Below are 23,824 nucleotides of genomic sequence, written 5' to 3'. Positions count from 1 at the left end.
TTTTGTTTTTTAAATCTCTGAAACCTGCTCCTGTCGCCTGTATAAATTGTTCATGGTTTTTTTTTGCACCTATTTCTGCTTACAGCTTTTTGTTTGCTTGTATTGTAAATTATTTGTGTATATTTGATGAATCCCCCTATGTAATGCCTGCGCCTGCAAGGGCCCTTAAGGTATTTTAAATAAATAAAAATAAAAAAAACTCCGATGGGAGACAAAACATATTTCCAGTCAAAGAAGGCGCGAGCTGAAGAGATGCGGCAACACTTGAAAATAGGTGTTCTGGCATGGTAGCGTCGACGTCTCCAACATTGCCTGCTGCATTGCATAGAAAGATGTATGACAACGCTTATCAATAATGCTTCTTTATTTATCGGTGCTGTCAGTGAAGAAGGTTCAGACCAAGACCGACTGAAATACAGACCTGCACAGATAGCACTGCTCCAGCGCGCACCTTCTAGTTCATAGCCTTCGCCGCTAGGGAACGAACACTACGGGTAACCTGGCGCTACTGTTAGCCTGTTAATAAGAAGGGTCTATTAGTTCTGTCATTTTTCTTCGTCGTTATAGTTTATTTATCTGTCCACGCTGTAATGCACTAGCACCTGTTCTGCGCATGTGCAGCGAGTAACTGCAGTGCCGTCGCACAAAGCGGAATCGCAGTATGTCTTCTAGCGAGAGAAAAACATTATAAAAATAAACACTCTCCGGTAAAATACAAAAAGGCAAAATTTTAGAAGTATAACTTGGGCAAAGATCTTTTTTTTTTTAATTTGGGTACAGTTTGTTTATATTAGTTTGTGATTTGATCATGAGGAAAATGACAGACGAACAGGTCAACCGAGCGCCCTCAACGACGAGAAAGGTAACGAAAGTTGGCGCACGAGGTCCCATAGGACGCTGTTTTTTGTGCAGGTCTGTATTTCAGTCGGTCTTGGTTCAGACGAGGAGACGAATAATCCGAAGCGCTGGATATACTTCTTGCACCACCATTTTCCTTGCTTTCGCGGGACATTGGCGCTGATGCATAACAGACAACCCACACGGGAACAAAAGAAGCGATAACTCGCGTTGTTTTTTAAGGGCTGACGCGAATGAAAACATACGCCATACTTGCCGGCTCATAGTGCTACTTAGAGAACATTAAAACAAAATATGGAGGGGCAGTTCTCTTTCTCCATTGTGTAGGCACCACTCAATGGGGACGAAACCCCATGTTGCAAGGCTTTTTCGCTTTGGGAGAACTCCCCAGAGTCATATCTATACGAAGTGTCTGCTCCTCTCCTGCTTCCTCGATTTGCTCACTGCGGTGCTTCTTTGATCATCTGAACTGAGACGGGCACACGCTACTGTATCTAAGCGATTCCCGTCGGACTTGTTTCCTCGAGATATGTGACTGATACATCTGCATCAAGTACTAAGGCACAATTCCGCCGGGCACGATAAAAGGTAGTATATTAAGGTGTGTGGGCCCATGAGCCTACCCAAGGCTAAGAAGTGAAGAGCCCTGTGGAGCTAACAAAGTACAGTGAACGCCACGTGTACAAAGTATCTGTTGCGGGTGCAGCAGCCGATTTGCCACAGATGAGTCAAATCATTAAGGTGATTTCTCTTTTGTTCATTGGTAGCTGTTGCGGACGGCGAGTTCCTTCTCCCTGCTCCACATACAGTAGTGAACGAATGATCTGAAGCACGCTGCCGCATAACTTGGCGTGTCGGCTACGCGGGCCGCATAAAAAGCAAAAGAGCGCGCTCTTCTCTTAATGAAGGTGATTTTGGCGCTTACTGGCAGGTTAAACTTGGCTGATCTCGGCAGCACGTGCTACTTGAAGTTGGTTCTAAGTAGTAACAATAGAACAGAAGTTTTCATTAGGTGGTGGAAAGCGAGCAGCACAGCACGGCTGTTGAGGTGCATGACATATAAGGATACCATAATCTTCAAAAACGCCCGAAACACATGGAAGCTGAAGCTATGGCAAATGACGACCGAAATTGTGATCAGCATAAGCAGACATTTTAAGGCTATATTGCCCAGTCATTTGAAAATCGCAATGCGTGGTTGGCTGGTAATGGCTTCGCAAAATCGGATCCAATGGCAGCGAACATATCATAGCAGATGGAGGGTATTCTTCACGCACTCCTCACATGACCCTCTGATAACGGAGCTAAGAAATATCAGTCCAGTTATTTCTCTAAACAGCGACCGAATCTATTAGTCGGGCCGAAGGCTGAAGAAGCTAACACAGCTAAACTTTTACTGTTGTATTTTTAAACCCTCATTGCCGGAGGCATTAAAGAGGGCAGCAGTTATAAACGAGAATATAGAAACATGTATAAACAAGAACATTGAGCCTTGCAAAAATAATTATTCTGTTCATAAAATGCAACTAATGCTTTGCGAGAATGCTGGTTATCATTGATGTCGACGATTTCAGCGGGAAAGTGGTTCCATTCATGTGAAGTACGCCGCACGAAAGACTGAAAGGCTGATACGGTGTTATATGTTTGATTTTCAATCTTGTGCGATGATCGCTTTGGTGTGACACGTAGTGGGGAGGTGGAATGAAAGCTTTCCGCAGAGTGCAATGATGGTACAGTTTATGAAAAATATGGATGAATAAAGTTTCGACGGCATGCTCAGGGTGGTAAACAGTTGAAAGTTTTCAAGCTGGTTACTCTTGCACAATCTAGTCAAAAAACACACGACATAAGTTTGGATCAACTCAAGCGAAGTAATTAGTCTGTCACAAAGGGGATCCCGTAGAGAAGCTGCATATTCCTATTTATAACGAATTAGCGTTTTGCAAAGCTATAATATAACATATGATAGAGTCTTCGTGAACTTACGGTGTAAGTAGCCCAACATGACGTTAGCGTTGTTAATATATTCGATATGGTGTGATCAGGTGAGGTCTACAAAAATGTAGACGCACAAGTATATCTATGTAATGACAGATTCTAGGGGCAGTATCCGGAAAGGGTGTTAGCGTTTCGGGATACTCTCCGCTGATATCTGGCGCGAGCCAAATTCTATAGAGGATGCCAGGAAGATCCCATGGTAGCGAAACTTGCATAGAGGCCCATGGTGACACATGAGCGAGTCAGGAGTTTCTCTCCACCGCCACGCCAAGAAACCTTTTATAGATATTAGACCTAATATAACACAATTATAAAGCAAAACGTCATAGTGGCGTACGCTCGGCGTTGATTTCGAATATTTTTATTGTTAAAGCAATACTACTCCCATTTTTTAGCCATTCGTGCAGCCACGGTCGGGAGGCACGTTTCACCTTTAATGACCCCATAGATGGCTGTGACGTTATACCAGCTGCGAGAGATGAGCTACCAAGTCGAGTCGTTGGGTGGCGGCGGTTGGTAGGCACGGCGCGCTGCACCTGGAGCCGCGCTGACCGAGTGGAGGCGCTGCTGTCACCTCTTCTCTCGCAGTTGAGAGGAGGAGGAAACCGATGGGTATATAAATACTCGCGCTTGCTCAGCTGAGGCACTCGCTATGCATCCTGACAAACAGAAAGAAAAGTCACGCCGTCTCAATGAAGCCAGGAAATGACGTCGGGCTACAGAGATAGATGAAGTATGGGAACAGTGTCTCGCTCGACGGCGCGCTCAAGATGCAGCGAGACGAGCGCGTCGCGCTTCTTTTGAATCGTCCTCAACCGGTGACGACTCCGAATGGAATGCAACGGATGCTTTGTAATGGACGCTTGACCTTTGGACGCTTGAATGGACGCTTGACCCTTGACCTTGAAAGGTGAAGCGAGCAGCAGAGATGACTGATCAGAGAGAAGAACGTCTTGCCAAGCGGAGACGCCAGGATGCAAAGCATAACAGGTGGCGCATAGCAGCTAGCCTTCGAAAGATAAAGGGGAACTGACGACAGCGATATGACAGGTTAAAGGCCCGTCATGTAACTTGGTTGCGGATGCCAGTCGTCTTGAACCTAATAATAAAGCCAGAGTCTGCATCTACGTGAGACAAGATGTCGCTGCTGTAAGACATCTGCCTTCGGTCGCAGTGACTAATGGAGAAGCCTGCTGTGTTAGATTTGTTGAGAGTGGCATTGTCATACACTAAGCTTACGTGGCGCCGCAAACATCTGTCGAACACATGAGTGATGTGGTTACCACCTGTGTGCCAGCTTACGGCACGGTTTCAGAGTGGCGAGTGACATTGGGGGACTTCAACAGGAAGGACGGCGCGTTAGGCATCATATCACAAGGCAATTTGGCATAAAATCACAAGGTCCCAATTACACAGTGGGGAACTGCCATTGATCTCGTTTACTAGAGACTCTTTACATTCAAAATTACGCATACATTCAATCGCAACAGCCGCGTATTACCATACTAATCACCAGGCCGTCTTTCTTTCTGTGCATGAAATAAAGATGTGTGGCGAAAAATGTATCTTCATTGCTAATCAGTATAAGCTCAATAATAGGCTCGAAAACAAGCGGAAATCAGATTAAAGTAGCTATTGCTACGTATATCATTGCGCAGCCGAGCTAAATTATTGCCATTTTTTTGGAATGGGACAAATTCATATACTCGCGCAGACAAAAATCCGAGCAAGCCTGGAATTTTTACCGCAGGGATAGTCCGCCATTTTTGAGCATCATGTGACTGTCCGTGGCACCATCGTCAATGTAAACGCGAAGTCATGCCAGCAGGGATGTCAAATAAATTTAGTATTTCTAAGGGCGCCTCTTTGCTTCACCTCACCCCGGTGCGTGGTTATATCAGCCGGCGTTTATCACCATCACTTTAGGGGTCGTCCTGGTCAACATATGCTAATTAGCCAAATGGATAATAATTCATTGTGCTCACACCTTCTCTCGATTTCAAAAGAAGCACTGATATTCAATAATTTGTATACAACATATGAGATTGCGTAGCACTGCCACTGCACTGCTTAGCACAGAAAATCTCCTGTTGAAAAAGGTGGGTGGGAAAATTAAAAAGCCCTTTCTTCTGGAAAAATTAGGTTCTTTGAGCCCATTAAATTTAAAGCTTTCTTCCCGTAATCTTTGCTTCCTATAATAGCATTATCGCCTGGGAACCTATAAGGTTTGTATTGTCTGTAAGATGTCTTAGTCTCATTTGGGGATATCTACGGAAGGGTAGCATTAATCATGAGACCACACTTTTCCTATTAGTTTCTCCAGGTGGCAGCGTATCTGCGTCGCAGAGAACGCGCCATTCTTTTGCATGCACGCATTGTATCTTTTTATTTTAGCGGGGCGAAAAAAAATGAACACATACATTAAGTAGTTTACAAGTAACAGTTTTGTATTCAGAACACAGGCTGAAATATCTTGCTACGACTCGAGGTATATAACATCACAGGAGAAGATAGGAATACCTTGCATCTAGTAAATGTTTTATACTTGGAGGATAATCCCAATGTTAGCATTATGAGCTAATATTTGAAACAGCGCGAAGTTGAGTTCTTCATGCCGTCGCCGCCTAGATTCAGGGCAAATGGCTCACTGCATGGAACCATTACCCGAATACACGTGTAGCGTTTTGTAACTGTAGCGGTTGTGGTTGTGCACAAGAGACAGAGCTTGCTCATAAATCTGAGGCTGGCATACGGAATCAAAAACAACCTTCAAGGGGCGCCAGATTCCTCTCGTTTCGCAACAAATCGTGAAAGAAATTCCATCACGCAGAGTTCTGGCTGGCACCTGACATTTTCATTCCAATTTAGTCTTTACCTGGTGGTCAAGTTAGGGCGTAGTTCTGAAAAGGAATTCGAGCAAAGATCTATGCACCTCTAACTGCGTATATTGATTTACGCCAATACACCACGGGGCCTAGCACGCTGTCTTAGAGGAGCAAAATGATTTGACAGGGTCCACTCAAAAGAAGACAAGTGTATATGTCGCCTGTAGAGGAGCAGAGAAAGTAGAGAGGACAGCGCGCTGCAGGTCACGTGATTGCGGGCGCCACATACGCAATCAGGGCAGCGGCAGTCGGATCAGGACATAGCTTCTGTCTGCTCGTTGCCTTCATACACGTCAGCAGACTGCGGTGTGTACAAAATTTCTAATTTGTTTGTAGGTGCAGTCAGTCCAATCAACAGTTCATTTCGGTGCTGCTCCTTATTTAACACTAGTCTCACATACTACTAAAATCCGGTAGGAATTTTATAGAGGATTGGGTATACCGATTAATTGTACAGGCTGGGCCGAAGTGAAACCGTGCAGAGCTGCAAATCCGAACTTTTTGTGGAATATAGGCGGCTTTAATTCTTAGGAGTAAAACTTGCCCCGGGATCGGAAGCATGGTCATAGGTGTGAAATGAAATACCTGTATTCTAAAGAAAAGAAAAAAAAAAAAGGTAAAGCAAGAATTAGAGAATTGCACTTAGCTTCGCTTTAGAGCCTAATGGTGAGAGCTTTTTCTTCTACTTTTGTTCTATCCTAGTCTCTTCTACCTCTTTTTTTCGTTTTTGCGTAATCTGCTGTTTACACATCGTTATCACTTCAATCGTTCAGTATGGCCGGCTTTTAGTAACACCGTACACCATGTCACGCCAAGCTGTCCGATCGGCCACTACCTTTCGAATATTCCACAGATAAACCTGCAATGCCTCGAGGATGCCATCTAACCATTGCGTTCGCTGCCTAACCCTTCTCTTGGGTTCCTTAATCTTTTCTAGCATTAGGGTTTTTGCCACTGACTATTATATTTCAAAGAGAGGACCAAAGTAGTTGAGCGTTAACTTTAAATTTGACTTTCTATTAGGCGATCTGTGTTTATGGTCACCAGTACCGACCGATTTGATAATCTACCGATGTGAGCCCCATAAACCAATAGTGTCAAGTCTTCAGTGATCAGGCTTCTTCAAAGTGCAACTCTCGCATTCATACATTATGACTGCAAAAACCATAGCACCAATTATCGTGGTAATCGTGGAGCCAAAGAAGGGAAAATCCGTCAGGGTTTCCACTTCTTGTTCCTATATGTTTCAGAACTTGATAGGGCAATTTTCCGTGATCTTTGTATTCTTAATGTTCAATTGATGACAAAACCTCTCACTCTCGTCTTTCACATGATTCAGGAGCCTCTTCAGTTCTTCACTTTCTGCAATTAAAATGGTATAGTCCGCATATCTAATGTTGTTGATCAGTTTTCTACCAATCTTCACTCAAGCTGAAGACTGCTCCAGCCCAGCCTTCCTCACTATGCACTAAGCATATAGGGCAAAAGCATGAAAGTATGCAGCCTTTTCTCATTTCTTTCTCAACTGAGAACCTATCAGTCAGATCGTATTCAGTCCTGACTACAGCTCCTTGTCCTCCATACAGGTTCCTCAGGAGATCGATGAGGTGAGTGGGAACTCCCATCTTTTGGAGAGCTTGTCACAGCATGTTATCTACACAATCAAATTTTCTCACACAATCAATAAAGCAGAAGTGGATATGTCTCTGCAACTATCGCGTTTTTCATGATTCAGCGAAGGTTGGCAATCTCTTCCCTAGTTCCTCTTCCCTTGCAATACAAAGCTAGCACGTCTGGTAGCTACTGACTCATGTACTGTTGGAGCCTAGCTTGGAGGATTTTCAGCATCACCGTGATAACAAGTGAAATAGGCGCGATCTTGCGGTAGTTGGATCAATCTTTGGCACAACCTTTTTAAACTCTTCTAAACTAAACTCCTCCAATCCTGTGGCCACCGCGTGGTTTTCCAAATTTGATGACAATGTATGCCGAACTTTAACAGCGTCATCATTAGAATTTTTAAGCAACTCAGCTATAATTCCTTGTTGGACAAATCCGACATCGCAGTTCACAACAGTATCTTCAGGTTTTCGCAGTGCTCTAGTCAGATAACTAGATCTAGTTAAAACTTGGCCAACGTTGCAAGTTCGTTCCCACTCGAAAATTGGTTGCAGCAGAATTGGCTGAACAAAGGTACAGAGAAATAAAGAGTTCAATGTTCGTTTTTTTTTTTTTTCAGTCTCTCACATTTCTGACGCAACCAACCAAGAAGTATCTTCATTGGTCGCCAGTGTCAAATCTAGGCAACTTTATTTCAACATCGTAGTCTATCGTAATTTGATATACGTTGCTTCTGCTTTTCCCCACTATTTTTGAAAAAAAAAATATAGGGTTGTAAGTATACTAATTTCGGCCCGGAAATCGGTAATATGCACAGTATACAGATTACTTCACAAAAAAAAAAGTAGTTTTTTTTTTACTTTTTATGTAAGCCTGACTTTTCATAAATGCACCTTAGAGGCACGGCCATAAAGCTTAACAAATTCTTGACGACAGACCGCGCCATCTTACAAAAACTGATTGTCAGGGATTACACAGTTTTATGAAGCCTGCGGGGTATAGAAATTATAAGTATATTTTTCACTTCATATAATGCTGGAATTGATGCCTTGCTACCTCACCTTTCACTTTTATTCATGTATGCTTTATCTTATGATGATTTGAGCGGTAAGCTGAGCGAAATCTATAGGTTTTGGAGTTGTACCAGGAGGCGAGCCGCGGATGCGAGTCCAGGGGCTGTCGTGAATGGTGGCGGGTCGTAGTTTGCCTCTGAATTCATTTTCCTTCAAAATGCGGGCCAGACGGTCAGATTTGTTTGTAATGATGGCGTCCGTGCTTCTCCTGCAGAAACATGAAAGATTGAGGAAAATAAACAAGAATATATCATATAATTTTACCAACGCACTGCGTGCACCAAATTCGGCGTGCAGCACACAGAACTTCAGATGCATAGCTCACTAGATGAACGAGCACTGTAGCTGGCTTTCTGCATTTTTTTATAACAGACAACAACTACCATGATGTTCTTAAAGAGGGTTATTTAAAGGGCTTCCTTGTATAGACGAGAAAAAGAGGGAAAGAAATTTCGGACTTGTGAAATGTTGTGTTTTACGGAGTGCAATACACTGGGACAAATGACACAGAGAAATGAGAAGATTGGATAATCGCCGAGGCATACAACTTTTGCAAATCTCTTGAAACATCTGCGTTCATACGGAGAGTGATTAGTCTAAGAGACGCGCGAAGCGACCACTTTGCGTAAAAATATCTCAGCTGTATGCACATTTGGGTCATTATTAACATAGTTTTGGTAACACCTTCCTCAAGAATATATCATAGTTAAATTTTCAATGAAAGGTATTTAGGTGAACACAAGTGTGCCGTCTTGGCTTTATTTTTTCCCCTTTACAAGCGATATTTCGCAGGTTGTATCGCTGAGAGTGAACTTCAGCCAATACTTGTAACACAACAATAATGTCAGGTGCTTTTTAACTGCATATATCTTCAACAAAAATAACTGTTGACATGCGTTGGCTAAGACCCACCTTGTGCTCGTCGTTAAATTTTCTGCTCTGTCTTTGGTTGCGCCGCCATTGTTATTTGGCCTATATTTTACGAGACCAGCAAAACATTCTAAGAAACAATGAGTCTTGTAGCACATTTCTAAGGTAGCCATCAACAAAAGCGCAAAGTTCACAAAACATGCATTATCATATCTCCGCTTTTCAGAGCTGAGCCGTCCCCTTCAGCATCGCCTTCGAAACTCGATCTAGAGAAACAAAGGTCATTTCGCATTATTGCGGTTTCTGTGTTCTTTTATTGCTGCGCACACTTTTTTATATATATACACTCCACAGATACAGAGATATCATGAACCGCAGAAGGACCCATAAGGTGCAAAACAGGTAACGATTGTGCATAGTCTTTCGACTATTATGCAGTTTCACAAAGAAAATGAAATAAATTCACCAGACAGTCGACTAAGCGGTGCTTGCGAATTGATCGCTTCTGTAGGTATTATGAATTATGGGAAAGTGAAATGCGAAGGGTTTATATTTTGCTTATTTTTGCGAAATAGTGTTAAAGGGCTGATAATTTTTATTTCGCAATGTTCTATAAATCATAATTACGTATTTTAATCATTTGTTCTCGCTTGTTTGGAGCTGTGGACGAGGCTATGCTTGTGCGAAAAGCGATTCCTAAGAATTTTTCTGAAGCATTTGTATCGCGCATTTTGGTCGATTTTAGCTTATGAGGTCAAAATTTGCGAGTACCCTTTCATCCTATCGCGGGCATAAAAACTTAAACGTTGTGTCCTACTAATATAAGTTGCCTTGCTTTTGAGTGATAAAGTGTTCTTTGCAGGTCCTTGTCAAATCACCGCTCATTGGGGGCTCTGGTATATGATGTAAGGTATATGTAATTGTAGCTCTGTTACAGTTAGGTCTCTTTGCCAAATCAGCCAGTTCCAAATTTGCTCTGTTAGCTGTTGTCAGCTTTGTCAACACTGTGGCATTTAACAGCGCATATTAGGCATTTTAATCCAAGTTTAGATATGTGTCGCTGTCTGCACTATGCACCACGGTTTTGAAAATTGAATTCTGATTTAATGAACCTCTACATTTTTGTAGCATGCAAATGGGAGTCGAAACTGCTCCACCACGTATGTGCATATGGGAGCTCGAACTCTGGGTCGATTTAACGTGACTACTTTCGTTTAACAACTGTAAATATTGTAGTTGGCTCAATATGCATGTTAAACACCTGAATGTTTAGTTTTCTCCGCACAGCTTCTTTTTAGTCGCGTCGCGCAGGTATAAGTGTTGGGAGAGCTGGTTATGCTTGATGCGTGAAGCACGAGGAGTACGCAACAGCACGAACCTTAAGAAGGAAGTCAAGGTAATATCAGAAACGGACAGAACAAAGTGCTGACTATCTAGTCCTAATGATCAAATAAAAAAAAATGCCACACATATATTTACTTTATTGGTAATAAGGAAACACTAATTTCTCCGAACTATAGTAGATACCATGAAGAAGAAATGGCACAAAATAACCGTTGCCAAAAGAATTAGGAAAATGTTATTACCTAGTGTTTCACCCAGAAAACAAATACTCTCTCTTGTGTAACTTGTCACCCTTTAAAAAAAATTGTGTTGATGTGGATTCCTATTCCTCTAAAGTAATTTACACGTTGGTCATACTTCCGCGTGACATGTATGAATGGCCATTTAACTCTTTTCTTCGGTTATTAACATTATAGCAGAGAAAAGCTCTCGCAAGGCTGCTTAATTGTTCCACGGACCGTCCACCTTGCTTTTCAAGAGTGTTTAAAAAATGTGTGCTGTCAGTCAATACCATCTTAGATAAGCAATCCTGATTTCTAATTCATTCTTATGCATCGATCTCTCCTTGCACGCCTGGGCATTTTCCCGTGAAGAAACTCTAGGCTAGCTGATCTGATTGAAATGAGTGCACAGTGTGCATTACCGCTATGTACGGACTGCGCCATTATTTGTGCGCATGTTCACCTTTTTTTTTTATGGAACCCGAGTTGTAGAGTTTCATTAAATGTTGGAAAATGTTCGTTGCGGTGCTGTGGTTGCACCAATCGACGATTTCCCTTTTGCTTTGCAAATTGTTCTCAAATTTCTTTCTGCTGTCCCGAATAAGCTGCTTTTTTATTCCCTTTAGAAGTTATTGCATCTTTGAAGCCTTGTCATTGGTTCACTTTGGCTTTATTCATTGTGCAGATCACTTGTGCTACTGATGTAAAAAAATATCAAAATATGGATACTGCTCCTACTCACAAGATGCATATTGTTTTCACTGTTCAAATATTTACTGAAATTTTAGCCCAGAAGGCCTGATTTGTGCAGCGCTCTTAGAAATGGACTTATTGAATTTCGAAGGGGGATATATATATATATATATATATATATATATATAAAGTGTTTCAGCGTGTCAACTGGTAAATTTCAACTAACATTCCGGCAATCTGCTGGACTGAACTCGACCATAAGTTTAGCGAAGTCGACCATGTTTTCCTTGTCTACTTTTATGACTTCGCAGTATGCAGGGCAGTGTTTGCATGCATGCTGACTAGTGATATGACGTCTCCTTACGTGCTTCCGACCAGCATTTAAGATTACGGTATAAGCTGGTGTTGCTTCCCTAAACTATTTACAATCGTCGGCAAATCTGAAGAGAACTTAATTGGCTTCTCGGCGGTAGGAACTGCAAGTTAATCAAGTGGAATGACTTCAGGGATCATTTCTGAGGTGAGCTCGACACTTGACTGTAATATACTTAGTAGAAACTGGCGAATAACTCCGAATGAGAAAAGTCAAGTTGCACTAGACTGCTTCTATAATTTGAGGGATGAGCAAAACAGGGACAGGTAGAGCACGTGCTCATAGCCGAGAGAAGGGTGCTGCGAAGCTTGGAACAGAAATATTTATTGAAAACAAACCTTCGAAACAAAAAGTTCAGAAGGTTTTGAGAGGATACACAATTTATGTTTACTTAATGAACAATATGAGCTTATACATTAAATCAGGAAATTGGAGGTCTAAAAGTCTCCTTGGCTTGTTTTAACCGAAATTTAACGTGATGCTAGCAGACATAATAGGAGTATTTAGCTTGTCGTCTAAATACCACCACAACGTATAAATATAATTCTCTGATGACGTAGGCTTTGTGTTTCTTAGATTTTCTAGGAAGCTCTACGATAATTATCCAGTTTGTCGGATAAATTTGATCCGAAATAGTACGCATATTCTAAGGATGCACACGTCCTTGGTGGCTGTTTAGAGGCATTTATTGAACCTCAAAAAACGCGTATGCCCACGAAGCACCACATAATTCCGTTCAGCTGTTCCAGTTAAAACACCTGCAAACTAATGTTCTCACCTTAGCGTTGAGCGGAGCTGTTCGGGAACATCAATGGTCCACCGGTAGGCCTTGTCAACGTAGCGCTCATCATCCTCCAAGTCGCGGTTATAGATGATGTTCCGCGCCCTCTCAGGTAGTAGCATAAATGACAAGCAGTTCGTAATACCGTCTCCCTGCCAGCGATTCCCCCGTACTCCGAGCTCTCGGTAAAGGTTGCCAGCATCGGACAGGGTGTTGGGATTGACGATGTCGAATCCTGCGGGGGAGCGCATAATGCGGTGGATTATTTCAAGACGACGCTTATGAAATATAGCACTGGGGTAATTATTATTCTATAATATGCGAGAGCACAATGTTCTGCTTCATTCGCCGTAGGACTAGCACGGAAGCGTGAATTAGCATAACGGGTTGCTTACCAGTCTTGCTAAGCAGAGCAGGTTCGTGGCGCTTGATGGTTTCAATCGCTCCCCTTAGCACTTCTTTGTCTCGGACGGTCTCAACTGATAGCAGGACGTTCATTGCATGTGTCGGAGGGACTGTCGAGAAAAGTTTTAAATATAGCTGCACCTACTGAAAAGGCGTTAATGGGCACAGTGAGGTTGAGCATGTGTGAGCGTAACCGGTGAAATACGATTATCTCACGGTGAGCGATGACAATGCGGGCGTAGGATTGCATGCCTACTCGCTTGCAAATTTGAGCATTTTTGTGTTCAGTAAGAATTTATGGACTAAAATTGCCTTAGTGCTGATTTCAGTTTTTTTCTTACTTGATTTACCTAAAACTTTATGTGTGCCTGCTTCACTATCTCCTTTGTTTAATCATTTTCTTCGGAAATTGCCAATCCGAAGAGTATGTAGGTCAGGCTACTATACCATGAATACGTAGGACACAACTGACAACAGAGGCTCACTGTATGCGTGTGACTGAGATGAATTTGTTGATGGGGCGGACGTTATTGTTGTCCGTTTCGCAATGAATGAGGGTGAGCTTCCTCCAACTCTTCTTGCAAGCTATTTTTACAGAATAGAGCGATTCATGTTAGTCCACACTAAAGTGAAACAAAACATCCACACAGTGTAAAACCATTTAGAACATCCCCATGGTCCTTCAAGTGGGGCGGACTTCCACACACCTGTCATGAGCGCTAAAACATATTGCGCGGTTATGCATTTAGGACAATTTCTGCAACATGCTTGGCACGTTTTCAAGACAGACACAAGTGCGTGCGCACGATAATGTGATTCAATCGCTCAATTAACAGAATATCACAGTATTGTAACCTTCTCTGCGCTGTTCCAGAGCTCTCAGGGTCTGCTCGAGGTATGCACATGCATCTATTAGCTGCTTCAGGCTACGTGTTGAGAACCTTGCGTGTGTGTCCGTACCATTGCATTGATATTGCAAGTATCTTACCTCCTTGCCACAGATTGCGCAAAAGCTTCATAGCAATGTCGGTGCCCGCCCAGTACTTCTTATTGTTTTCAAGGCTCTGAACCTTGAGATCCAGGAACAAGAGTAAGAGTTTTTCTCTGTATTTGCCTCCATCTGAAATGCGTCAACCAAACTTTAAAACGAGGGTTGGGTAGTCACAAAATTTGGTGCTTTTGCTTACAATATAGAAATTGTTTTTCTATGTGAGCCACCTACGAAAATTTACCTAGCAATGCAGCGCCGCCACAGGCAATGTGCTCGCTTATTTTATCATCATACACTTATGCTGATATCAGAAAGTTAGGAATACATATCTAGCCCTGCTTGATTGACGTTTCTGCTTCCTTTTCGAATTTCGCTTGGTATCATATTTCTTGAGGCATAATGATTGCACTGTTGTCGAAATCTATCATAACCTTTTCTTTATTACCTTCTGATTTATGCTTATGCTTTAAAGAAGGCATTCCTCTATTATTTAGATGCGACCGCTAAGACATGTTTAAAACGCTTGCTCTATCTCCTACAATAGGAAATTTGCGACAAAGATGTCTCCCTTCTCGGCATTCCTCCATAATCGTTTTAAATTTATTATTTGACAACGTTGCGAGGGAAAGTGGCTCGTGATCGAATTATCAAAACTAAAACGGTTGTCACTGCGGAAGGCGATATTCGGCGACACGACCTCAGGTATTTTGATTTCGCAATATGTTGAGGTAATTATTATAATGCGACTTGCATATATGTCTTGGCAGAAAACCCTGTTTTTAGTTTTTCGCACGGCATTGTTTTTCGCTGCTTTTCAGGGAGCCCTTTAAGCGCACAGCAACACGTCCACTGAGCATCTTTCCGTGCTTCTGCATTGCAGAAGTCGCTCCCACATTCTCCCGCCCTCGCTCCTACCCGCCTTCGCTGATTATAGAGGTAATAATTGCCTAGTTAGGCATTCCTGTCCCTCTACCATGCCCACAAGGCTTCGTAATAATTTTACTTCTCCTGCTTAGGCTACAAAAACCATCTTTGTTTTTCGAACTGTGCATGACTTTAGAATGCAGCAGGTCAAGTGCGCCATTGAGGGGGAAAATGTCTGAAAGAAAGGGTAAGAATGCAGTCAGGTGCCTAGGATGTCGTTGATTCTATGCAGGAATTCGGCTACTAGGTTAGTCTTTGACGTATGCGAGTGAGGTTCAAAATACATTTCCTCTTGTGATCCTGAGTCGGTCGGTTATCTGATTTGTACGGTGCAATTTATTATTTATTTATAGCGTATGGTGTCTTGCTTTTAGCTGTTGTTTTTAAGCCGTTTAAAAAGAACAATTTCCTTTAGCTTACCAAAACGTTGTTGTCCTCGTATTTTTTTGCTTAAAAAGGAATCACTCTCTACCAAATTATCACAACTACGTAAGGGCTATATTTCACCATTTAGGCACCATTCTCAAGTCCTTTCAAGCCAATATTTACGTTCAGACGTTTTTACACGACCAGGCAGGCTGGTCAATTGTATCGTGTAGAGTTCCAAAAAATGCTTAGAAAGAAATTCGCAAAAAAAAAACCGGGATGTTACCACGTTTTTAGTTTAGCATGTTGAAGATCTTTAAAGCGAATACCGTAGCCTTCTAAAACGGAATCGGGCAGCACAGGAATTTGGTGCACTATAAGATTACCGTTAAAAAAATTACGTACTCAACTCTGGGCGGTTCTTGTAGCAACCTCCACGGTAACCATCAGCAATCAGCCGAATACACAAGCCTTCGCTCACACCCTAGTTTCGGTTCGTCAAAGTAATCAAACTGTGGTAATGAGTTCTTTTGCCCTCTGCCCTCTTTTCATTGCAACCACTTGCCAACTGATTTGACGTCTATGCTAATCACCGTCCGGTTGCGCCGTCTACTCCCATTCCTACCACTCCGACGCAAAACTTATAGAGAGCATGCGCTTTTCAGACACTTCTAGAAACTGCGACCTATTTGAAATAAGCATTCAGTAATGTGTTTTAAAAGCGAAGTGGTTAAGCGTACCCCCTAAAGTTTTCTACGGGCGCCCCATCGTTCTTAATAATGCGAAACCGTTACTTCGCTATGTTCCCAAATTTCTGTCCGCAGACCGCGTCCGCAGAGCTTGTCCGCAAAATTGTGTCCGCAGCAGTTGTGAGTTATTAAGAAGTGGTAGAGTTTAATGAGTGGTGTCAATCGATACAGGGTGATGTAATGTTGTGTCCGAAAAAAATCATTAGGCAATACGTTATTTACGTTATTAGGTAGAGGCAAAAAATGTAAAATTCAAGGCGACCCCACTGTAGTGGCGCAGTGGTTACGGCCCTCCACTACTGTTCCCAAGGGCGTGGGATCGAATCCCGGCTTAGGCGCCCGCTTTTTGGTGGAGGCGAAAAAGAAAGCGCCCGTGTGCTGTACGATGTCAGTGCATGTTAAAAAGCCCCAGGTGGTCGAAATTTCTAGAGCCCTTCATTACGGCGTCTCTCATGGTCTGAGTCGCTTTGGGACGTTAAACCCCACAAACCAAAACCAAACCTAAAAGTAAAGGGGTAATTGTTTCATTAGCCAATAATTTGGCACCACATTTGAATGTATCAAATACTAAGATAGTTAATGAAGTCAGTCAATTAGGGTGAGGTCAATATGTATCAAATACTAAATAGTTAAATAAATCAGTGAATTAAGGTGACATCAAATGTGTGATATCACGCAACCTGAAGTCGAGCCAAAAAGGGGCATAGGAAGGGACTGGCGCTCAATTTGAATGTACCAAAGACTAGAATAATTAATTACATCAATCAATAAGGGGGACGTCAAGGATGTGAAGTCACGCAACCGGATATAGAGCCAAAAAAGGGCCTAGGAAGGGATTGCCGCGCAATTTGAAAGTACCGAAGGCAAAAATGGGTAAACAAGAAGTGAACAATTGGTAAGTAAAGGGTTTGACGTCACGCAACAGTAAACAGAGACAAAAGGGCATAGTAAAGGATTGGCGCGCAATAAATAAATAGTGCAGTACTTTGTAAATTTGTGTCCTACATAAAGCAGCTTTCACGTGCCCATAGAATTATGTACTGTAACCTACAAGGATGCGCTTATGTAGCTGGACATTTGAATTTAATAATAATAATAATAATAATAATAATAATAATAATAATAATAATAATAATAATAATAATAATAATAATAATAATAATAATAATAATAATAATAATAATAATAATAATAATAATAATAATAATAATAATAATAATAATAAAATAATAATATAATCATAATAATTTGACAGGAAAACAAGGCGCTGTATCTGTCACACTTGTTCTGTGGGCACCTAAACAGCGACGTAACGGAAGGGAGGAAGGCGGGAGTGAAAGCGGAAAGAGCGAAAGGGGTGCCGTAGTGGAGGGCTCCGGAGTAATTTCGACCACCTGGAGATTTTTAACGTGCGCTAAAATTGCACACCACAATGACTCGTCTTCGTTTCGCCTCCATCGGAACAAGTGCACCGTTCAGCAATGCATCTGACTCCATCTTGTCTTTTCAGCGTGCCTAGAACATTCAACCGCCTCTGAAGACGTCTTTTATGCTGTATAAGTGCAAATATCCTTGCCTGGGTGCGTTGACTGCCGGATGTATTGTAGAAAAGTCGGAACATTTTCCCAACTCAGGCACGTCCTAAAGCAGTCGCAAGGCGTCCCGTGGTAGAAGTAGGTCGCGTTGCCATTTCTGTCGAACGTGACGTCGGACTCGATAGCGTTGGCTCCTTGCCTCATCGCAGCATCAATCTCGCTTAGAGAATTCACCATGTGGTTAATGTTGTAGAATGGTCTGGCACCGGATGCGCTGAGCTTGGGAGATAACAAGCCGAACAGAAAGAACACGCAAATAAGAATCTTATAAGCAATGATAACGCTAAATAACGGCTGTGTAGATCTCGTTCGAGCTTATAAGATTAGTTATCTGAGGTGCAACAGCTGACGACAAATACGAGAAATACAAAACATGTTAGCGATGCCACTACGGGGCTAGGTGATTGAAAATAGCCCCTTAAGTGCTCTGACAAAACGCAGACATCGAACGAAATGAACAAACAGAAGCGTATTTACTTTTTTTATTGTGTGAAGTGCAGTCCTTGAAAACCGTGACACACCATCGCGGTTACCTTCTTCGTGACTTGGCCATAGTTTATTTTTTGTAAGTTCAACTTCGTACTCCCTGAGCCGATCTGATGGTGCACAATTGAACACCACTACCGCCGCGTTTATTCTTGTTTTTTGATCCCAGGTCAAAGCTTTTGATTAAAATGAGCAAAAATAGCAGTTTTGTTAAATAAATGGTGACATTAACATTGCTGTAAACGTGGCATTCGATTTACAAAAGTGATTATCGCTTTGCTTTTACTGGAGCGTTCTCCAAACCTCGTGCTGATGCGTACGCGTATGCCTAACATGCTGTTTTGTATGTTGCTTTCCGAATGAGTATGGAATTCTATTTTGCCTGCCAACTGACCGCTGTTCTCGCCTGTCGCGTCGTCTGCGGCTGCATTGCTCTGTACGCTTTCTACAAACCGGTTTACGTTTTTTTTTTTGTGTGTGCTATAAAGTGAACATATGAATCATATTAGCTTGTCGCTTTCTTCATACTTTGATGAATGTTGTAAGTGCAGGAAAATAACTGTACACTGATAACCGACTTTCTCAGTCCGGTGTACGGTTATGCGCATTGCAAATTTCACGAAAGATACGTATTGCTCATTTGCTTAAAGGTATAGCGCGTTTGATAAGAAGGACATTTGAACTATAGGCCAAGAGCGAGGGTTGTGTGGTCATCGACCATTACCAATTTACCAACTTCGCGCAATGCCGTTAGATGTGTCCACTGCATTCGAAAAGTCGAACGTGTGTGTAAAATATTTGAGCACGCCAACATGATATTTCTTACGAAATGCATCCCTACATATTTACCACGGTTACTATTTTGGAGGTATAGGAGCGGAGACATAAGCAAACAGAGCGCACCACTATTTTCTAATTAAAATCAAACTTTCCTTGCTAGACATAGAGAAACAATATCTCAAGAAAGCGCAATAGCGTCTACTGTTATCGGGCACACGCCACAGGGGCCAGCTTCAAGAAGACGATGCGTGAGAAATGGTTAAAGGCCAGAGCGTTCTCTATTTACTGCGGCGCGGCCATGTGTTGATCTATGAGGGACCTAAATTTGAGAATGTTGATCAGGTATTCACTGAAATAAGAAGTTTTCGCGCATAGAAGTAATGTCAATTAGCACCTTTATACCTCTTTAAAACCATTACAAAGAGCTAGTATTTGTCAGCGCTTTGCTTCGCTAGAGTGAGGGCCTATTGGCTTCAACATCAGAAACATAGTAGTCAGAGCAAGCACAACGTTTATATAACGCATTCTTTTAATGCCTCAAGGAGATTATATCAATCGTTTAACTATGTCAAGTAGCGCAGTGGACCACCGAACATCATAGAAGGGTCGGCAAAAAGCTGCTGGCTTCAGAATGTAATGTATCTGTGTAAAACAATTAAATATGAAATCAGTACATAACATTATACTTACAGGAAGATTTGGCAAGAGCAGAGTAAGCGCAGCAAAAGCCAGCGTTTTTTTGCATTTCAGCAACATCACTGGATGCTTCCACTGGCGTTTGGCGCCTGGGTGGAGAGCCTGTGGAGTCCTGCGACAAAATATTTTTTGATGAAAGGCGAAATAAAATAAAAAATCTGAGAGAACTGCTCATCAATTTGTCCTCGTCCTTACGAGTACCCGGCCCATAGGAAAATACCTCCGTCAGTACTTGCTTATAAAGGAAAAAGGGGGGCTATACTAACACGAGTATTTGTGACTGATTACTCTGCCTCACACTGACCGTTGATGTGTGAATGTTATCTTAACGAACGTGCTTCGATGCACACAGATAAACGCTCTTTTTGTACTCACGTAAAGTCGCTTCCATTGTGTTCTCTGTTTGAAAGAGTGGCTGATAATACGTTTGAATTATTGCACGTGGATGTTCCTGCTTCGATGCTTGTTGGAATGTACCATTCCGCATTTTCAGGAAGTGTTGTTGTCGCCACAGGAAAATTGTTAGAAAGAGAATAGGAGGAACTTCACCGCTATCTGTAGTCACGTTCATGAGCAATATTGGCTTTCAGCTTGCAAGAGAAGACGTAATCGCATGAGTGGCATAAAAAAAAGAACTCGGGAATAATGAAGTGGTTCCAGGTTTTAACGGCGTGGTCCGCTCTTTTGTTTCGCGGTGCGCCCAGGAAGCTGGGGTTAGGAATAAGTCACAAGCGGTCCCTCATACAAGTCTCTGAAATTTATTATCAATGGAATTTCATTCTCGCGAACGAATAAGGTATTACCGTATTTTGAGATACTGAGGCATGCATTCAAATCCAAAGTGATGAGGGAAATTTATTCTCTGCCTTGAAGGGTGTGACGTGACGGCGTGTAGCTACTAGCCCACTTATAGTCGCCATTTAACGAAGCCGCATGAATGACGTGCCTGCGTAGCCTAGAAGTGGCGCACCTGACTCGGCATCCGATACCGCTAGAAGGTTAATTCTTAATCCACCTTCCCACCTCAAATGACCCACCCGTATTGGCAGTTGGTCTCAACTTTCTGACATCATGTGGTGTTGTTTATTCGCGTAAATCGTTGAAGAGCTGGGTCATGTGAGCTGCCTGCTAGCATCTGTCACATCCAGGGCCCATACTTTTTTGCATAGAACGCCGATACCAGATTTTTTGTGTAACCAGACATTTTACGCGTTCAAGTTAAAAACAGAAGGACGCTCAAACTTCATCAGCGCCACGCCCTGTCGACCTTCTTGCTCTTCTGCTTAGTTTTGGAAACAAACATGGAAACAAACCCACTAACCCAACAGCATGTATTGCTCAAGTTTCGCCTAAAGAGAAGAGTCGAAGCCCCTTTACTGAATCGTTTCATTGCGTGAATAATTTTATATATCAAAATGCGACTGCGTTAAAGTCCGCGGTCATCGAAAAACAGTCGTTGGCGGCCGGCGTAATTGGCCGTTCTTTCGTATTGGTGTTGCGAGCAAAAAAATTACTAGCATTACGACGGTAGGCGGTAGCTTGCAGCTTACATGGGCACGCACTAACTGAGCATATAGGCCGCCTGACATTACGTATGTCAGGACCTGCCAACTGGGGTGTCTCCTTTCACATGGCATAATTTCAGAATCAGCCAGCCAGAACTCTTGCATTCACGTTACCCCTAGGTACAGCAGGCACTTACTACATACGGATTGTTTATACCGGGGCTGTATATATGTGAGCTACATGGTAGCCTAAGCTATAGCGATGTATCCTTAGAGGCGGAGCCTAAATGTCTCCCATAAGTTTAGGTCGATTTCAAGTGAAAGGAGGCCTCAGTATCTCGCTTGCAAGGAGGCACCTACACTGCCACAGGAGGATATGTCGTTGAGTAGAATCTCACCGCTAACCAGCCTCCAACGTGACTAGAAGATATATAGATATATGCTGATTGGTAACGAATGGTGTTGAACCACGGTATCTAAATACCGCAAAAAGTACGGTTATGTGATGATTTTGATAGGATCATCATCATCATCATCATCATCATCATCATCACCATCAGCCTGATTATACCCACTGCAGGGCGAAGGCCTCTTCCTTATTTCTCCACTTAACCCGGTTCTGTGCTAGCTGCATCCAATTGTGCGTTTTTGTGCGTTTTTCATGTGCGTTTTTTCTCCAACACTGTTTTTTTCTCTTTTAGGTGACGACGACGATAGCGTCAACGACGTTTCAGCTAAAAATGCTTTATACGTTTTTCGTAAAAATGTTAGATTTACTCGCAATACGTATTTAGAAGCCATTAGCCCAATTTATTATGTGGTCAACCGAGGTGTCACACACGCCGGCAAATTTTTCTCCACTGTGAAGGTGGGCGGAGATTAGTCGAAAGCGGCGGTGGTGGAGGGCAGCCTAGCTATTAAAGAGCGGTAGGGGGAGATTAATACGGGGAATAAGGCAGGTAGCTTTCTTGTTGATTGATTTTTGGAATCTGATTTGTTCTATTCTTTTGCGTTGTGCTGCTGCATGGACCTCTAAAAATAGAGGCATCTGGGGTTGGATGTGAGAAGATGGGACCGTACACTTTAAGAGTCGACGTGGGGAGAAGTGAATATGTCTGGGCACTGAAGACAGAAGCAGGATGGGTAGGTACCTTGAGCATAGGTGAAGGCCTAACTTCAGCATAATCCGGGAACCATTCGAACCCTTGTTTGTTGTTCATCAACAGCCACTGGCATGTGGCCTTGTCCCTGTAATTGTTTAGCATGGTCAGTGTTTTTGCTCTTGGTTTGCTCATGCTCGGTTTCTTGAAACACGCCTTTATCGCTTTCTTTGTAACGCAAATGAGCCGAGATTAGTCTGGAATGATCGCAGGCAACAGAAAAGTTTCCGCATTATTGCGGTATTTTTTAGTATCTCTCGGCTGGTTTATTTGGAAGTTCAGCGGCGACATTAAACTGAGCTCTGCCGATTGCAATGAGCATTCGTAGATCGACGACTGCCGACCCCGCTTCCTGGTATCGCCGCCCGCGATCTGCATTGTTCTTTTGCGGGCGAAAGTCAGACCAATAAAGAATTTCTTTCGATGCAAACCTAGACCCTTCGTCTGTCCTCCAAGGCATTCCCACTACCATGTTACAGCATAATGAGTTCCCTGTAGTGTGGAGCGCACTAGGGCTTCTCTCGCAGCTCGTTGCAAAAGGCAAAGAGGTATTGACAATGGGTATTGTTTGATGTTTCAAGGTCTACCCTAATGTGCAGATTGAACCGACATATCCTTAAATAAATAGCGTTGATGATTCTGTTTTCCCAGGAACCCTGCATCGAAATATTTATGATGGGTAGTGTTTCAGATATTTTTGCTGCTAAAGACTATGCACTAAAGACTACGTTTGAGGCGAATGAGACACAGATTGAGGGATAGTGATTACGCAAGCAGCATTAATGCATGTACGCGACCGATGGTCGGCAAAAACAGCCGCAGACAGCAGGCAATATTGTTTTCGCGTGATGTCTTTAAGCGCGGTCCGTCGACATTTCCTGGTCATCCAGAGCTCTAGCGTAATGACATAGCGCTTTAAGTTCAGCCACTGTACATTTTCTATACTTTATTAGTCGTGCATCGTTAACGCTTTCTGTTAGGTTTCTTCTGCTCCTTTTCTATAAAGAACCTAATAAGACACTATCTCATATCTGTAACACGCATGGTTCCTCATTATAGTTTAGACAAATCGACACTTTTGTGTATCCAGTTTCTTTTCGTTTTAACCTAATAGAAACTTCCCTACACCTTGATTACGATTGGGTGCTTAAGCTTGTTAAGACGAATCGGCAATTGTTTATCTCAGTTGAAGATGAAATGCTTTTTCAGGGCCATGTGAACAACAGCTACTTGTACAGATTGAAATGCCCATAAAAGGTTTAACATCGATGTTACATGAGCACTAGTGGTGCGTGCTTCTAGATATCGCTATAGTGCGCTGTAAACTGCTGCCGTCTTACAGGAGGTTACCTCGAAGTAGAATAATATACTGGGCCAGTATGCAGCTAAAAATTAGTAGAGGAAAGTGGTCGTCTGGTGCAAGCTGTTTGCATGCAACCAGAAAATTGGTC

The 23,824-nt window shown here is 42.6% G+C and overlaps 1 protein-coding gene across 1 annotated transcript; it reads right to left on the bottom strand.

The window, feature by feature from the left end:
• Positions 1 to 7,991: 7,991 nt before the first annotated feature.
• LOC146190111 (dermonecrotic toxin SPH-like) lies at positions 7,992 to 17,959 on the bottom strand. The gene is made up of 5 exons (XM_084603382.1): positions 17,728 to 17,959; positions 14,110 to 14,241; positions 13,112 to 13,231; positions 12,714 to 12,951; positions 7,992 to 8,642 (listed from the first exon to the last, which is right to left on the bottom strand). Exons 1-5 carry the CDS (start codon positions 17,921 to 17,923, stop codon positions 8,447 to 8,449), a joined length of 882 nt encoding a protein of 293 aa, XP_084459508.1. The 5' UTR covers positions 17,924 to 17,959; the 3' UTR covers positions 7,992 to 8,446.
• Positions 17,960 to 23,824: the final 5,865 nt, after the last annotated feature.

Source organism: Amblyomma maculatum, chromosome 5, assembly GCF_055883805.1.
Source record: "Amblyomma maculatum isolate TAMU_Amacu chromosome 5, ASM5588380v1, whole genome shotgun sequence".
Lineage (NCBI taxonomy): Eukaryota > Metazoa > Arthropoda > Arachnida > Ixodida > Ixodidae > Amblyomma > Amblyomma maculatum.
Note: the sequence above shows the minus strand (reverse complement) of the source record. Positions and strands in the feature narration are given on the sequence as shown.